At 36.6% G+C, this 17,760-nt stretch overlaps 1 protein-coding gene across 1 annotated transcript in view; it reads right to left on the reverse strand.

The window, feature by feature from the left end:
• Smp_172040 (putative unc-13 (munc13)) overlaps window positions 1–13,472 on the reverse strand; it is a gene marked incomplete at both ends in the record, with an annotated part of 140,266 nt that extends 126,794 nt beyond the window's left edge. The window contains 3 exons of the mRNA XM_018794785.1: window positions 5,590–5,707; window positions 10,601–10,730; window positions 13,340–13,472. Of these exons, the coding sequence (XP_018649163.1) occupies window positions 5,590–5,707; window positions 10,601–10,730; window positions 13,340–13,472 (381 nt within the window). The remainder of the gene's footprint in view (window positions 1–5,589; window positions 5,708–10,600; window positions 10,731–13,339) is intronic.
• Window positions 13,473–17,760: the final 4,288 nt, after the last annotated feature.

The raw sequence follows: 17,760 nt of genomic DNA on the forward strand, positions 1-17,760 counted from the left end.
ATAGGAAGGAAAAAAGTTATGAAGCATTTTTAATCTCAAGGATTAAAGAAAGATAAAGAGTGTATACACCTACGCCATTGTGATCGATTCTGAGCCATGTCACATAGAGTCTCCAACCATTGGTTACGATAGTCACGCGGACCCCAACTAAGTAGTCTGCATCTACCAACATGACTCAGACTAGAAGTTAGTGACTTCAAACACTAATGCCACGTTTTGGTTTGACCACCCATAACTCTCTTCCAACCATCCCCTACACTAGCCAGCATTGCGCGTTGTGGTAATCGGTGTTCAGGCATACGTAACACGTGGCCCAACCATCTCAGGTGATGAAGATTCATGACCTCATCAACTGATTTACCATCATTCCCCAATACCCTGCGTCTAACCTCACTATTACTTACCCGGTGATCCCAGCAGATGCGAGCAATATTTCTAAGGCATCTGTGGTCAAATACTAGTAACCTACGAGTATCTTCTACTCTTAATGGCCATGTTTCGCAGCCGTAAAGTAGAACAGAACGAACTGCTGCGCAGTATACTCGTCCCTTAATTGATAAACGGATATCTCGTCTTCGCCATAAGTGACATAAGTTGGCAAAAGCCAAACGAGCTTTTCGAATCCGTGAAGATATTTCGTCAGACACCAGCCCATTAGGGCTGATCAGACTTCCAAGATAAGTGAAGTTGTCGATGCGTTCGACTACTTCACTCCCTATCCTTAGTTCAGGTGTTGACGCAGGCCAGTCCTGGAGTAACAATTTACATTTGGATGGAGAGAAACGCATCCCATCTTGTGTTTGCAGTTCACGAGTCTTAGTTAGGCGCACGATAGTTATTGAGGCTAGTATTTTAGATGCTATGTTAGTCAGACTAATCCCTCTATGGTTATCACAGGATGATTTTGGCCCCTTCTTATATATTGGGACAATCAGAGATTGCGACCAGTCAGATGGGATTACATCCGTTTCCCAGATTTTAGCCAGAATATTAGTCAACCTAATCGCTAAAATTGGACCACCATATTTAAAGACATCTGGAACCAATCCATCTGCTCTTCCTCGTTTCAGATTAGTTATATCCTTCTGAACTTCAAGTATGGTCGGGGGGCCTACTTCGAGCACTTTGAATATTGATAGATTGTAACAAATCTTTTAAAAGAGAATAACTGGATGACACATTCATCCTGTGTAAAGATAATATTTCACAACAAGATGTGCTTAGGCAGTTTAACGAAGTGCATCCAGATATCCAGTTTACATCGGAGGAAGAGAGTGATGGCCGAATAGCCTTTCTGGACGTCCTCTTAACTAAGAGATCAGATGGATCGTTAAGAAGAAACATGAACAGAAAAAGTACTTGGACTGGACAGTATACACACTTCCTTAGCATTGTACCTCTACAGTACAAACGAAACCTGATCAAAACCCTTAGCTATCGAATACGCACTATATGTTCGGCGGATGTAGTTGAGAATGAGCTAAACACATTGCATAATGCTCTGAGGTAGAACGGGTATCCTAGAAAGTTTATAATTAAATATATGATCTTGAAAGTGAAAACAGGCGAATTCCAAACGGTCAAGAAAAAGTCCTTGTTCATGCGCCTACAATTCAGGGGGGATGCCTCTAGCGAAATACTTGCTCAGAGATTACGCAGATCTATCCAAAAACCTTTCAACGCAGGTGAACTACGTTTGGTGTTTTCTACGCGTCCAATGGTGACACCGAGGCTTAAAGATAAAGTTCCTAGAATGACCACTTCATTTTCTATTTATCAGTTCGACTGCTCCTGTGGAGCAAGTTATATTGGTCGAAGTTCTAGGAATTTACATTTTCGTGCTCGTGAACACCTCCCAGCGTGGCTAAGCAAAGGTCTGATGAAGAAAGTAAACAGCTCGATTTTGGCCCATTTAGTACAAACTGGTCATAGTGCCAGTATAAACCAATCTTTTTCAATTATTTATAGAGTCAGTATTTTGGCACTTGAATAAGGATATATATATACATATATATAATGACATATTTTCCAAACTTTCAAAAGTTATTGATTTATGAGTAACGGAAACAGGTCTTGTATTTTATCGTTTATTTGTTGTTGTTTTTTAGCGTTTTAGTCTAGATTTTAAAAAAACAAATACGTATAGTTGATCATGTGAAATTTTAATAAAACAAACTAAACTTTTTTTTTGTCTAACAATCCTGTTTTGTTATTTGGACTGAAACAAAAAATAATGAATGAAATTTCGAAAGAAAGTGTTTAAATTAATCTATTGAATAGGCAAAAAGAAATATCTTAAAAATAAATATCAGAATAAATTATAGTGAACAAATGCTTTGTTAATGTTGATTTATGTCAAAGATATAGTGCAATACCGATGATGATAATAACAATAGTAATAATAATTAATATCTGGTTGCAAAATTACAAAAATATTTTTATAATGTTGAGCAATTGTTTCATCTTAATATATTGGTGATAGACTGACTAGAGAAGTTAAGAGAACGTTTAATTCAGCCAACCTCTGTCTATCGTACTTGACTTGATCTATGGTGATTCCTTAACTAAAGGATAAGTTACCTAGTTACACCACTTCTATGTGTATCTACGAATTCAGCTGATCCTGTGGAGGAAGCTATATTGGGCTCACTACCAGACAACTGAGCCAAAGAGTTAGTGAACACCTCCCTTCGTGATTAGGAAAAGGTACAGTCAAAACGATACGCAGCTCGATTCTATTACACTTGATCGATAGCGGTCATCTAATAGACAGAAATAAGTCATGTAAAGTTATTTATCGTATTCCTACTAGTTTTCCTTATTAGGTTCGATCTCGTCTCTTACACATAGTAGAAGCTATTGGAATTCAAGCCAACAAACCAAGTCTTTGTGTCCATAAGAAATTTGTAATAAGTGGTTTTATTTATTAATATTTTCCATACTCTTTATTTATTTTTCTTCACACCCTCCCACTATTTTCTGTTTTTTCTCAAATATACGTTTCACAGTCCAATTATCTAAACACTTCTTTTACGTAATCTTATAATTTTTATGAATGTTATTTCAGTGTCCATATTTTCTCTAATCATTGACCTATTTCTCATTATGAAACATTTATTCAAGCCTATATTATTCTCATCACAGCTAGTACACTTGTCATCACACTACCAATTTGTACTTTTCACTTATTATTTTTAGTTATGTAATCTATTCCACTGTTATCATTGACTCATAAACTGCCTTGATTGGTTTAATAATTTCGTATATGCAAACAAATATTACTGTATATAAAAGTAAAGCCTGATGAGGATCTAGTCGAAAACAATATTATCGAAATTGCTTTTAGAAATTTTAACAGGTACAATATCATTTATGAATAATTAAAAATGATTCATCGATTCTTGAGTTATTGTTTTCTATTAAGGATTTAAATATCAAAAACAACTTGAATGAAGTAGCTAACAGTTCAGCCGTTATCACTTTATCAATGTATTGACCATTCATACGTTAAAACACATACCTGTTGTCATGTAACGGATGCTACCAAGAAGAACAAATAGGCTTTAACTTATGTGACCATACACTTTACCGTATAATTCTTCAGCTTTTTGGATAACAAATTAAAAACATAAAGACAAAATGTTCACCTCAAGACTAGCGTAACATGAATTCAATGCCATATAGAAAGGCAGGTCAATGCTGTGAAGTCTAAAACTAAAACATAGCAGATATTAAACACTTCCTTCAGTTGACTTCAATTCATGACGAAATTACTTCCAATATATTCGCTCGTATGTTTGAATTACGTTACACAATGATCTTTGAACAACACACACTAAATAATATTATACGTTATTATCTTTGTTTCCGTCTCTAGAAATGTGATTGTAGAGGCACTTTAGTTTTCAATTATAGAAATTTAGAAGTGTTGTATAAACTTACACCCAACAAATATCATTAATGTTCGTTTGTTAATTTTTTCAAAGTTACATAACTAACAAAACCAACTCTTCGACAACATTATTATAACTAAAAACGTAAAGTTAAAAGTAAGCGAAAGATTGCCAACGGATAATACAGATTATATCAAGTGAAGTTTCAGAAAATTCTGCTACTATTACTACCATGTAGGCGTAACAATAAAGAGTTACATTTAAAAAGAGGCCCCAAGCTATGGACGAGCAAATCGCAACTGAAATGACAGCTTTTATAAATACAAGAATAAAGAATTTTTCATTAAAATATTTCAACCAGGAGAGTATGATAAATGTCTAAAATTAGAACACTGTTACGATTATTATCCAAATATATACTCGTCAAATATCTAATATTTTGACTGTCATATAATAGATTGCAAAAAGGTTTCACAGGACGGTAAGTACTTTCTCTACTGATCTGTGAGCAAAACCAGCATAACTATGATACAACAATTGTCAGTCCTTCATCTTATCAGTCAGCCTGTTACTGTACTTTCATGAACATAAATTTCGGTAGAACTATGCTATAATGGCGACCTTTAGTTCCTGTCAATATTTACTCATTTATCAGACAATCGAGTTCGTGTGGCACAAATGAATAATCTAATATAGAAAAACCAAGTATATAGGACTGGTATATACATATATTTCACATTATTAGTAAACTTATTCAGGTTCATCAGAGGCTCATTAATATTAAAATCAACGTAGGTGTGACAAAAGAGCTCATCCTTTAAAAGGTCAAATACGGTCTCCTAATAATGATTTTAACGCTTTGAAATTATAAATGAAAAACCCAATTGAAAGGTCGAAGAATTGACGCTCATGAATGATGACCCGATTATTTCAAGGGTATCTTTGAAGACACACATACACTCAGCAATCATCCAAATAAATCGGCTCCACAGTCACCACGTAAACATAGACATATATGAGAGAAATCACCAAACTGCATCACGAGGCAAGCCCTAACTTGGAATCCTAGAGGGAAACAGAAAAGAGGAAGGCCGAAGAACACACTACGTCGGAAAATAGAAGCAGATATGAAAAGGATGAATAGCAACTGGGAGGAATTGCCCAGGACAGGGTTGGATGGAGAGTGTTTATGTGGGGCCTATGCTCCTCCACTAAGAGCAACAGGCTTAATTAAGTTAAATGCAACGATTTGATCGTATTCAAAAATAAAAGATCTGTTGAATGACGCTTATCAACATAAGTTAGGAAAAAAGATGGAGTTTGGTAACCAACAATAATATACAAAAAACCCACTTAGATTGACCTATCACATTAAATCGTTACCCTGGGTAAGGAAAGATAAATTTAATTGAAAAAATGCCAGATACACGTATTTTATAATTGATAAACATTTAGACAACTAAAATTGACATAGTTGGTATGATAATGGCTGCCAACAAAATACTTGAACGTTTGTTAACAACAACTGTAGCATATAAAATAACACTGTCTCTAACGAAATGAGAAACGTTAAAGAATCTTTTCAATTTTAATAGATTGCTAACATATTCAGCAGACCATCGAAATTAGTAAAAATATTGGTATATAAATTAACAATAGGTAATTTTAATAATGTGAAACATAGAATAAAGCAAACCTTATTAGAATGTAGTATTTTGTTTAAAGGTAACCAAACAACTCCTAACAGCTTATCTTTTAATAAACCTTTGGAATGTAATTCAATCAGGAGGCCGCCATCCATACGTTCTGTCTCGCTAAACAAAAAACATAAGATTAAGGAACAAACTGATAAATATAAACATAGATACATATTATTTGATCAATTATACTACCTTACTCTTAAGTAACTCCGCCTGAGGCCCCTCTGGGGTTAATGCCGGTTCCAAGCCCGGATAAAGGAGGAGGGTTGGGCATGAGGTTAGCGACCCCATCTCGTAGAAAACCAACTCGCTAAAAAAACGCTAACCAGAAAAAGTAATTCAAACCATTTAAACTCCGTCCTTGGAGTTAGAAGGTTTTCATTTACAAGAGTTATGACGTCTCATGATGAAAGCCAAGTTCCTTCGGAAGTCACGAGGCTGATGCTCCTCTGACAATCAGGGCAACCATTAATTTAGGTAAGTGGAATGTCCGTACAATATGGGAGACCGGAAGAGTCATCCAAGTTGCTGCAGAAATGAAAAGACACAACCTGGAGGCGCTTGGAGTCAGTGAAGCCCATCGGACACAGGTTGGACAACATAGTACCATCATACTTCTGTTATTATATGCCTAATTTGGCTTTCTTGTGGTAACCATGAACTATATGCTAACGATAGTCTGTGACAATTTTTCCCATTGATACAATACTCGTTAATAAACCATTAACAAAAATAAACACTGAATGGCAGTCATATTTATATCGAGGTTATAAGATATCCCAAAAATAATTTTGTTATAGAATTGATATCGCTTGAAGAATTGATTAAGACAAGAGAGCATTGAATAGTCATTTCGTCTGTGATTTAACAAATTCAGCAGTGTATATGCACAATCCTAAGCAGTAATGAACACCAACTTTCAGTTTTAGCAGCGAGTGTGATGCATTTATACGAATGAATCGGAGTTCAGAGGTCTAATTTCCTAATCGTAGTCAATGTGATATAACGCGATCTTTATGGAATACTACCACCTAGTTACTGTTTCACCCTTGACCTAGGTAAATTCACAGGTCACCTTCCCCACTAAAACTATATGAAATCCATCTCAAGGCTAGTCACTAGTGAGTACGTGCCTAAACTTATCAATAAAAACATTTTTCATGAAGACACAATACATTTATTTTTTTACAAAGTGCTTTATAGCATTTTTTTTCGATGTTGAAAAGGGTTTACAAACATTTCAGATAGCCAGTTTGACTTTTCGACATTATAGACATAAATATTTGAGAGTGCTTAAAGATTTGGAAATAAGTTTTACTTATCTGACTTTTTGCAAAAGCATGTTCAATAACTAGTCATGCTTAAGAACCATTAAAAGGTGGAATACTATTTTACTCCATATGAACAAAACAATCGATCAGCTAAACTACTGCAACTACTGCTACAGTTCAGTTATTTGTACTAGTTATATATATATAATTTTTTGCTCAATTGCCCAGAATAGAAGAGGTTCGATGAAGTAGGAAATTCGTTTACTTAAGGCTAACGATTATAGCCAACTTTCCAACTAACTTTGTGTCCTGCAATTCATTTCTTGTAAGACAAACGAGTAGTCGATCATGTTTACTCGTCTTTTATATTAAATGATTTGACTACTTATGAATAGGAACGTCTGGACAATGTGCGAGAGCGAGAGAGTCTTCCAAATTGCTGCAGAAATGAGGAAATACAACCTGGGGGTGCTTGGGATTAGTGAAACACATTGAATGCAGGTTGGACAACAACGACTATCTTCAGGGGAGCTTCTTTTATACTCCAGCCATGGAGAAGAAAATGCTCCACATACACAAGGAGTGGCATTGATGCTCTCCAAACAAGCACAAAAAATACTGATACGATGCGAATCTCATTGACCAAGGATCATCAAAGCCTCCTTCAAAACAAAGAGAGAGGGCATTACAATGAATGTCATCCAATTCTATGCGCCTAACAACGACTACAATGAAGACGTCAAAGATCGATTCTACGATAGGCTGCAGTCGATCGTCGAGAACTGTCCAACAAAGGACCTGACCATTCTGATGGGAGATTTAAATGCCAAGGTTGGAATGGACAACACTCGATACGAAGACATCATGGAACAACATGGACTGACTGGGATAAAGGAACAAAAATGGTGAGAGATTTGCAAACCTATGTGCCTTCAATAAAGTGGTCATAGGTGGCACTATATTCCAACATAAACGCATTCACAAAATCACGTTAACTTCACCGGATCACACTACACAGAACCAAATCGACCATATCTGCATCAAAAAAAGTTCAGGAGGACTATGGAGAATATGAGATCTAGGAGAGGAGCTGACATAGCAACAGATGACCACTTGCTGGTCGCCAAGATGAAATTAAAACTCAAGAAGCACTGGACAACGGGGCGGACAACATCACAAAGTCTAATACTGCTTTTCTTCGGGATACTGACAAATTCAACAAATTCAAGATTGCCCTCAATAATAAGCTTCAGGCCTTTCATGATCTACTCAATAGGGAGGGAACTAGTATGGAGAGCAACTGGAAAGAGATCAAGGAGGCGATCATTTCAACATGTCAAAAGGTTCTGGGCCACAAGAAACACCATCACAAGGAATGAATCACTGTTGGTACACTGGGTAAGATTGAAGAAAGGAGGAACAAGAAGGCAGCAATCAATACCAGCCGAACAAGCGCAGAAAAAGCCAAGGCACAAGCCGAATACACAGGAGTAAACAAGTAAGTGAAGAGGGGCATCAGAACCGACAAACGTAAATATGTGGAAGATCTATCAATGACAGCGGAAAAGGCTGCAATAGAAAGAAACATGAGGCAATTGTATCATACAACAAAGAAGGTCTCTGGAAATTACCGTAAGCCAGATCGACCAGTGGGAAGCAAGGAAGTCAAGGTAATCACCAACATTGAAGAATAACGGAACAGATGGGTAGAACACTTCAAAGAACTGTTGAAGCGACCATCTCCACTGAACCCACCCAACATCGAAGCAGCACCCACGGACCTCCCAATCGATGTTGGCCCACCAACAATTGAAGAGATCAGCATGGCCATCAGACAAATCAAGAGCGACAAAGCAACGGGACCAGATAACATTCCAGCAGAGGCACTGAAAGCACATGCAGCAGCAACTACAAAGATACTCCACATCCTCTTCAGTAAGATTTGGAATGAAGAACAAGTACCAACAGACTGGAAAGAAGGACACCTGATCGAAATACCAAAGAAAGGCGATCTCAGCAAGTTTGATAACTACAGGAGCATCACTCTTCTCTCAATATCAGGAAACGCCTTCGATAGGGTATTGTTAAACAGGATGAGGGAATTTGTAGAAGCCCAACTTTGAGACCAACAGGCTGAATTCCGTAAGGATCGATCGCGTACAGATCAAATCGCAACACTATGGATCATTGCGGAACAATCAATTGAATGGAATTCATCACTCTACATCAGCTTCATTGACTACGAGAAAGCATTTGATAGCGTGGACAGGACAACACTATGGAGGCTTCTTCGACACTACGGCGTGCCTGAGAAGATAGTCAATATCATACGGAATTCTTAAGATGGACTAAACGGCCAAATCGTTCATGGAGGACAATTCACCAACTCATTCAAGGTAAAGACCGGTGTCAGGCAAGGTTGCTTACTCTCACCCTTTCTCTTTCTCCTGATGATCGACTGGATCATGAAGACGTCCAAATCTGGGGGGGAAGCACGGAATACAATGGACAGCTAGGATGCAGCTGGACGATTTAGACTGAGCAGATGATCTGGCTCTTCTATCACACATGCAACAACAAATGCAGGAGAAGACGACCAGTGTAACAGCAGCCTCAGCAACAGTAGATCTCAATATACACAAAGGGAAAATCAAGATTCTCCGACACAACACAGCATGCACCAATCGAATCACACTTGACGGAGAAGCTCTGGAGGATGTAAAAACCTTTACATATCTGGGGAGCATCGTTGATGAACACGGTGGATCAGATGCAGATGTGAGGGCGATGATCGGCAAAGCAAGAGCAGCATATTTACAACTGAAGAACATCTGGAACTCAAAACAATTTCCAACCAACACCAAGATCAGGATTTTCAATACAAATGTCAAGACAGTTCTACTGTATGGGGCGGAGACGTGGAGAACTACGAAAGCCATCATCCAGAAGATACAAGTGTTTACTAACAGTTGTCTACGCAAAATACTTTGGATCCGTTGGCCAGACACTATCAGCAACAACCTACTGTGGGAGTGAACAAACGAGGTTTCAGAGGAGGAAGAAATCAGGAAGAAGCGCTGGAAGGGGATAGGACACACATTGAAGAAGTCACCCAATTGCGTCACAAGACAAGCCCTCACATGGGATCCTGAAGGCCAAAAGAGAAGAGGAAGACCAAGGTACACATTACGCCGCGAAATAGAGAGAGACATGAGAAGAATGAACAAAAACTGGATAGAACTAGAAAAGAAGACCCAGGATAGAGTGGGTTGGAGAATGCTGGTCGGCGGCCCATGCTATATTGGGAGTAACAGGCGCAAGTAAGTAAGTAAGTACTTATGAATAGGGAGATACATTTTCTAAGGATATTCTTGGAAGCTTAAAAGAATTGATCGACAGATTTTCATATAGGCTAAAATGAATGACTTAAATCGTCACCACAAGGCAATTATTCAGACTGCATCGGCGACTATGTTTAGTCATCTCAACCTCCAGGTGATATTTTTGGCTTGGAAATATACTGGAGAATAGGCAACTTAGCTATTGTATATTATTGTATATTATCCATACAAATAATTAGCTCTAAAAGAGCAGTGAAGCCAATAAACAATAAAATATCAACTGGTGCATAGAGAATCTAGTTTGTTGCTTTACATTTCAACAGTTAGTTCAGAACAGATAACTAGTCATACAAATTCAGTTGATCCATTAATGAAAATGAATAGTAGAAACTTACAATATAAATTCTTCGTTCCATTTCGGTGCAGTTCCTTTTACTGTTTGGGTTGAAGAATGTGCTTGTCTTAATTTAACGCTAATATACGTATTTAGCGATGAATCTGAACTTTCTAAACGTGCTTCAATAACTATAATAAAGAATTTTGAAACCAATAATAATAAATTTTGTCAAAATTCATATAAATATATCGCATCGTTCCAATTATCATTATTACTGACTACATCACTTTCCATATATAATTATTGCTTTTATTTTAACATTAGGTCAGTATGTCAAACCGTAAACGAATGCGTATTAAATACATTCTGAATAAGGAATTAACCTGCGTAACATGATAACAACAACATAAGTATACTATTCAAGAGCTTATTTACCATTATGCTCAAATCACTACAATACCATTAAACCTATTGGAGATCACAAGAGTCCAAAGAAACTGCCATTGTATAATGACTGGGTTCATCAAGTGTGACATAACAGTTTTTTAAATGTAATCATTTGGGAACAAAATGTGTAGTTCATTGAAGACAATTTATTACAGGATTCCTACAAAAAAGTTAGAAAACTTAATTGTTTGAAACATAGTGAGTTTACATGTTTTGTCTACACCAGCATGAATAACGACAGATCTGTTTTTGTTTGTAGAATATGCCTTTTATTAATTTATTAAGGTTGTGAATGTCTGCAGTTTTGACAAAAATTATCAGTTTCATATACTAGAGCAGATTATAAGCAAGTTTCAGAACCAATACAAATTTTTAAAACTTGTAAGTTTACATAACCACTAGATACCATGAATCATATTCAACAAACAGAAATGTAGTCATAGAAGTTTGCCATAAAAGTAAGGTGCATCCAAAAATACACGGTCACTAGACAATGTATTAGCAAACTTAAACGGATTGGTATGGATTTTTATTCAGAGGCCTTTTGAGCGAAAAAGACAATTTTAGACATTGTAAAATTTTATGAACTCGATAATATGTACCTCGGTAAAAAAGCTAAGGAATAAAACGTTTGAAAAAGAGGAATATACAACTGTTGGTTTTAAAAATCGAAGATACTTAATTCTTGTCTATCTTTTTCATATCCTTGTTCCTCACTAGTCAACTGTGATGGACAGATAACAATTGATGAGCAACGACTATTTTATGAATGCTACTTGATATTTTACTAACAAATATTTAGTATGAAGTAAAACATATATGTTCAACTCCGTTAAAACTAATTTGAAACTGCACCCACACTTTATTATGCAAGAAATTTCCCCAAAAGGCAAATGAGACTGAGCAACAGAATCGTCCGATAGGTTCATAATCTAACCTTATATTCGTTCCATTGAAAAGCAAAGTATTTTTACCCATGGACATAACCCAGATGTAATATCAACATTTAAACGTTTAATGCCATTAAAAACCAAGTAGATGGTGTGATTATTACAAAACTTAATTAAGATCCACTTTCTGTAGCTCCCAACCCTTTATATGATATATTGAACAACGATAACATTTATATACTTTATCAGACACTTTATTCGTTTGATGTACCGGGCTTTTTCAAAATAAATCAAAAAGTTGGCTTATTTAGTATACTGGCTTCTAAAGACATGCATCTTCTTCAAAAACTAGAGGCATTGGAGTCAAAAGTCCAATTATCCACTTAGACCAAATTACTCTATCATTTGATGTTGAGAAGTGGGGAGAATACGAGACTACAGTAATCAATGACAGCTTTGTATCAGTATAAACGGTGGAGATTTACATACATATATTACATAACTGGCTAAAACATGATTTCGTGTCTTCAGAAAATTCTTTTCATGTGGTTGTAAGTAAAATGGTTTGTGAAGGAATACATGCCAAAATCTTATTACACAAGCTTGTTATACTTTATAACAGAACTGAAGTAGTAGCCAACGGAATCATGAGGATTCACACTGAAAAAAATAAGGACTAATATTCATTGGTCGGTCAGCTGCTTTCAATAATGTTCCAATCATATGTATGCGATAGCAAAAGTTGTCATTCTATATTAGCACAACAAGATAAAGCTAACAAGATGGATATAAAAGGGGATCGAAGTAATCGAGTAGCGATATCTACATGAAACTTTAGTCTTTAGAAACAGAGCATGAGAAAACAGCAAAAAGATACAAATAAGAGAGAACTGGAATTTAAGGTCTAGAAGAGACAAGCGATTAGTGCCTTTTGAGCCATATCACCCATAGCATCTAACCACCGATTTCTGTTGCCATTCAGACCTCAATCGTAAATGTTTTGAAACCAGTTATGGTCAAAAACCTGCTACCTATCTATATACACTATCCACAAAGGCTGAAGATCAACACCGATATAGAGAAAGACACTTAGTTGGAATACAGGATAAACGTTTTGTAGATAAGAAAAACAAAGACATCGGATTAACTAAAACAAAAACAGATTTACTTGAAACTTATGATCAAGAAAGAGGTTTAGGCTTTGAGATAGCTGGAAGACCTTTGATGAAAAAATCAGGCTGATTTTGATAAACCTTTAACTAAAAGACATCACTGATAGAATGTTGAGTAATAATTATGGCAAATAGGTTGAACAAGATATTGAAGACGGAAGAACAACTAGTTACATACAACACTTTTTGTGGCACAGTTGATACCAAGTTAACCACTATGCTGTATAAACATGTTTGGAAGAGCATTTATATCTACATCATCAAAACATCAAACTATAAAATTTGTACTTTCCGTGAAACTTCGGCCACAAGATGGTGTTGCCTTGGAAGCTGGACCGGTCAATAACGTTAAACTAGAAACAATTGGCTGAAGTAATATAGGTATACCTAAAATATTTTTGCTAGCTTTACTTCTAGACATTGCAATTTCAAATACAAAAGATGTCAATAGACTTTCTCAGGACGAGTAGCTTACACAGGCACATCACCAAATATCAAGTTACTACTGGTTTTCTCCGAATAATTTGACCAAAAACCCAAATTCATCAACAAAGGTAATTTGTGATGGAAAAACAGCAAACAACAAAGCTGATTAACACTTTGACGCATGAAAGTTGCAAATTAATCATTCACCAGAACTGTTAGATGACAGCATAAATAAGAGCTCTATGGCTAACGGTATGCTTGTAATGACTCCCATATAATGCTAATCTACAAAGAGTAAGTTACATCAAACATTTGGCAAACTTCATGACGCGCTTTAAAGACTAAACAGAACATCATGAATAAGCATCTCAAAAGCTAAATAAGAAACGTTTTGAGTATGAACATGTATAAGAATAATAATTTATAAAATCTTATAAGGTTGTTTTCACTATAAATACATTAGAGAGCTGTTGAAATGATAACCAAACCCTAAAACTACCTGGGCGTATTTTTTCTAACATTTATCACTATCTATATACCTATCATAACATACTGGGAAATAGTCTCGCCGTAAAATGTCCTAACAGAATTAAAGTTTTTGAAGAAATAACTCTAGTGCATAATGAAGAAAAAGTCTATGCATACAGACTAAGAGTTCAACCATAAACCCACCAAAATTGAAAACTCTACGGTGCGAAAGTGCCACGATTATATCAACCTAAATTCCTGGTAAGTATGACTAGATTACAACAATGTACAGTGGGAAAACGTGAAGCACGACATACTCATCTAAAGTTAGAAAACTCTCAGCAGATAAAATTGATTATTGATGAAAAAGACATTTATTTTCATTCATAATTTAATCTTAAGACAAATTGATAGTGGCTGTGAAGCTTAGCATTATATTAACGATAGTCTGTACTTCTACCTGGTATAATCCATTTCCATTGAGAAAAAATATTTTGAAAGCGTGTTTTAGTGGCATCCATATCCTCGTCAAACTTACTTTTAATGCAAAGAAGCGGCATAACTCGATATTGAGAACTCCACCATCCCGCTGAAGCAAAATGACCTAGCCTCTATTACAACCTTATTAGTTCATATAAATGAAAGATTAGAACAAACATGTGTTGATGCAAAAAATGTAGTAAAGGCCCAAAGGACTTGATATTGAATCGTCACAATGGAATTTTCACATTCATTAGGTTGAGAACCTTATTACATTTAGTTTATTGTGTCCATTATTTCGTGTTAATATTATAGTGAAGGTGTTTCTGAAGAAATGGAAAATGTGTACCCTGTACCGAGGTTCCGGGCCAGTTAGCACTGGAATACTGGTATCTTTTCATACAGATACAGATATATGAAACAAGTAGCAGTAATAGAGCTGCTGGCAAGTCAGTATAAATTTTTGTATGAAGTTCTTAAAAATATATGTCTCTTGTTTAAGGACTCACTTGCTCACAGCCTCTATTCAAACATGGTATTCGCTTCTTATTCGTTGTATTCTGAATTCGATGTGTGAAGGATCTTGGCAATGACATCAACAGATCCTGGCCTATTAGGAATATCCAGTTTACTAAGAGGCCTGTATGGTATATTTACGGTTTCGCGAGTGTGTATCATGTCCTGTACATGACTTTTTCACACCTCATCATTTTCTCTTTATGTCACATATCTACAGGTAGAGATCGCTCAGTCGTGCCGAGACATTATCGACACAACATCTTCAATACTTTGCTCAAGCAACCATTAAGCTCATCACAGTACGATCTTGTTGGCTTGGTATGAATAAACGTGTAAGGGAGTGGGCAAATTTTTGTGTAAAGTGCCAGAAACCTGAGGTGGCTAGACACAATAAATGTCCTTTGGACTCCTTTCGACTCCCGAAGTTTATTTCTAACATGTTCATCCTGACTTAGTAGGACTCATACCAAATTCGAATAGATACTCTCATCTCCTAACGTGCGTGGACCATTTCACATGGTGGTCAAAATCAGTACCCATCAAAAACATTACTGCCGAAACAGTAGCCCACGCCATAATCTGATGATGGGTAGCAAACTTCAGCTGTCCTTCCACTATCACTATAGACCACAGACGCCAGTTCGAATCTGGGCTCTTACATTGTCTTACAGGAGTGCTAGCAAACACGCGACTCCGAACGACCATACACAAACCAACAGGTTGATAGAACAATTCCACCGATAATGGAAAGCTTAGCTGTCGCCTGCAAAACATTCACAGTAGGCTGACCCTTTTCTGCTACTGTTGTTCGGAATTCGAAATGCAGTGAAAGCTGGCACTGGATCGACTCCAGCACAATTTCCTTACCCAACAATAATCCGAATTTTACGGAATTTGTGGATCCTCCGCCCTCGTCAATGAATATGGATCTAAACTCCTACATGAGCAGGCTTAGAAACGTAATGCGTTCAGTTAAACCTGTCTGCAATCAACTGATATTTTTGTTCAATCTGACTCACAACATACTAAACACAACTTCGTACGTCGTGACTCGTTACGATGACCTCTCGATATGACAAAAGAAGAAACCTTCGAAGTCCTGAATACTATAACCTTGATAAAAGCGGAACTAAAAATAGTCAGCACTGACCTACTTAAAGCCATGTATCTAGTAAGAAGCCTTAATAATGATGAATTTTTTCCGGTACACTGAAAAGACATGTGCCTCACGATTACGAACCCCGTCCGATAATCCACAACTATGACGTAACTTCCCTTTGATCTGACAACTAGACGGAAACAACGTGATCTGAATAAACGGAGGTATTTCAGGTACACTTAAACGAGTACTGCTCATAGGTTAATGAGTGTCTGGTTGAATTTTTATGTCAAGAAAAACAAAAACATACATTGTTTCACTAACATTCTTACACATGTGTATATTTCCTCTCCCAAGAAACCATTCTGCAAAATTTATTCTTACTGTATCTCATGTTAACGATACACATGTATACCATTTTTCTTCTTTTTTCGCATGTCTTACATCTTTACGTATGCACAGGTGTATTTCGAAATCCACTTACAATATCTGTTTTTTCTCTTCCAGGACGTCTGAGAAAGATGAGAAACGGCATAAGATTGTCAAGAATCGAAGTTTTCTTTGTATGTGTTTTCCATTACCATATTGTACCGCATGGCTCCTTATGGTAGGGAGAGGGGAACAGATCCTGCCGGACATAGTTAGCTAATAGAGTGTTCACCAACGACGAACTCGTTAGGTTTAAAATTCTGTTTGACCATGGTTTAGGGTCATTGCCACTTCATCATAGAAGGGCTGGCTGTAGTGGTAAATGTATCCCCAAACCAAGATTTATCTGTCTTCGAACTTGATGTTAACCTTATTAGCTTTCCTGACACATCTAACTGAAGGCGCTTGGTTATTCATCCTCACCAGGTCGAGGGTAGGTACGCCATTTTAAGCATCCGTTGAAACTGTTGACTAGCTGAGACCAAACGCTCTTCGAAAATAAATATTATCAAACTGGGTTTTATGCATCAGCTGGATGTAAACAAAGAAGTGATAGGTAAAAGAGGAACATTATAAGTAGTAATTGTAAAGTGTGATCGATAAACGAACCCAAAAATGATAACTCAAACGCACGACACCACATTAACTTTCTCTGACCTTGTATGACTGTGTCTTGTTTATTCACCAATCAATATTTTGTGTTCATTATAAAACAATATTTGCTTTTCGCCTCATCTGGTTACTATTCGGTATGTTATTTATGTCTCTCACTTTCCCTGTTAAACAGACTGTATTGTTTATTTTGTATACTAGCAGTGTTAATTCACGTTTAAGACACCACTGGGAAATTATTTTCCTTAAAGTTTCGAACAATAAATTCGATATACCTACTGAGATGACTTCCAATGAGTACTACGATTCCGATGGGATTCCAGAGTTGTCACCCCATCATCCGGGAGATTATGACGAAGACCAGCTTGAAATGGATGTGTAGATGGCATCGACTCTACATTGACTATGATCGCCACCAGAGTAAGATTACGCAATAGAAAACAACTCAGTTCCTTTGATAGGTCGCAAACCAGAAGGCTGTAATTGGTCCAAATAAGGTACATTTATTGGCGATCTCGTGGTATCGAGAGAATACCGAGACGTGCCAAAGGGTACAGGCAAAAAGGGAAGAGCACAATAAAGTTCGAACGAACAAGATAGACAACGGAACGAAAAGTGACTTTGCTAAAGTTAAACAAAAATGAGTATAGTAAATTAATCACTTATACAATTGTTT

The sequence above is a fragment of the Schistosoma mansoni genome, chromosome 1, assembly GCF_000237925.1.
Source record: "Schistosoma mansoni strain Puerto Rico chromosome 1, complete genome".
Taxonomy (NCBI): domain Eukaryota; kingdom Metazoa; phylum Platyhelminthes; class Trematoda; order Strigeidida; family Schistosomatidae; genus Schistosoma; species Schistosoma mansoni.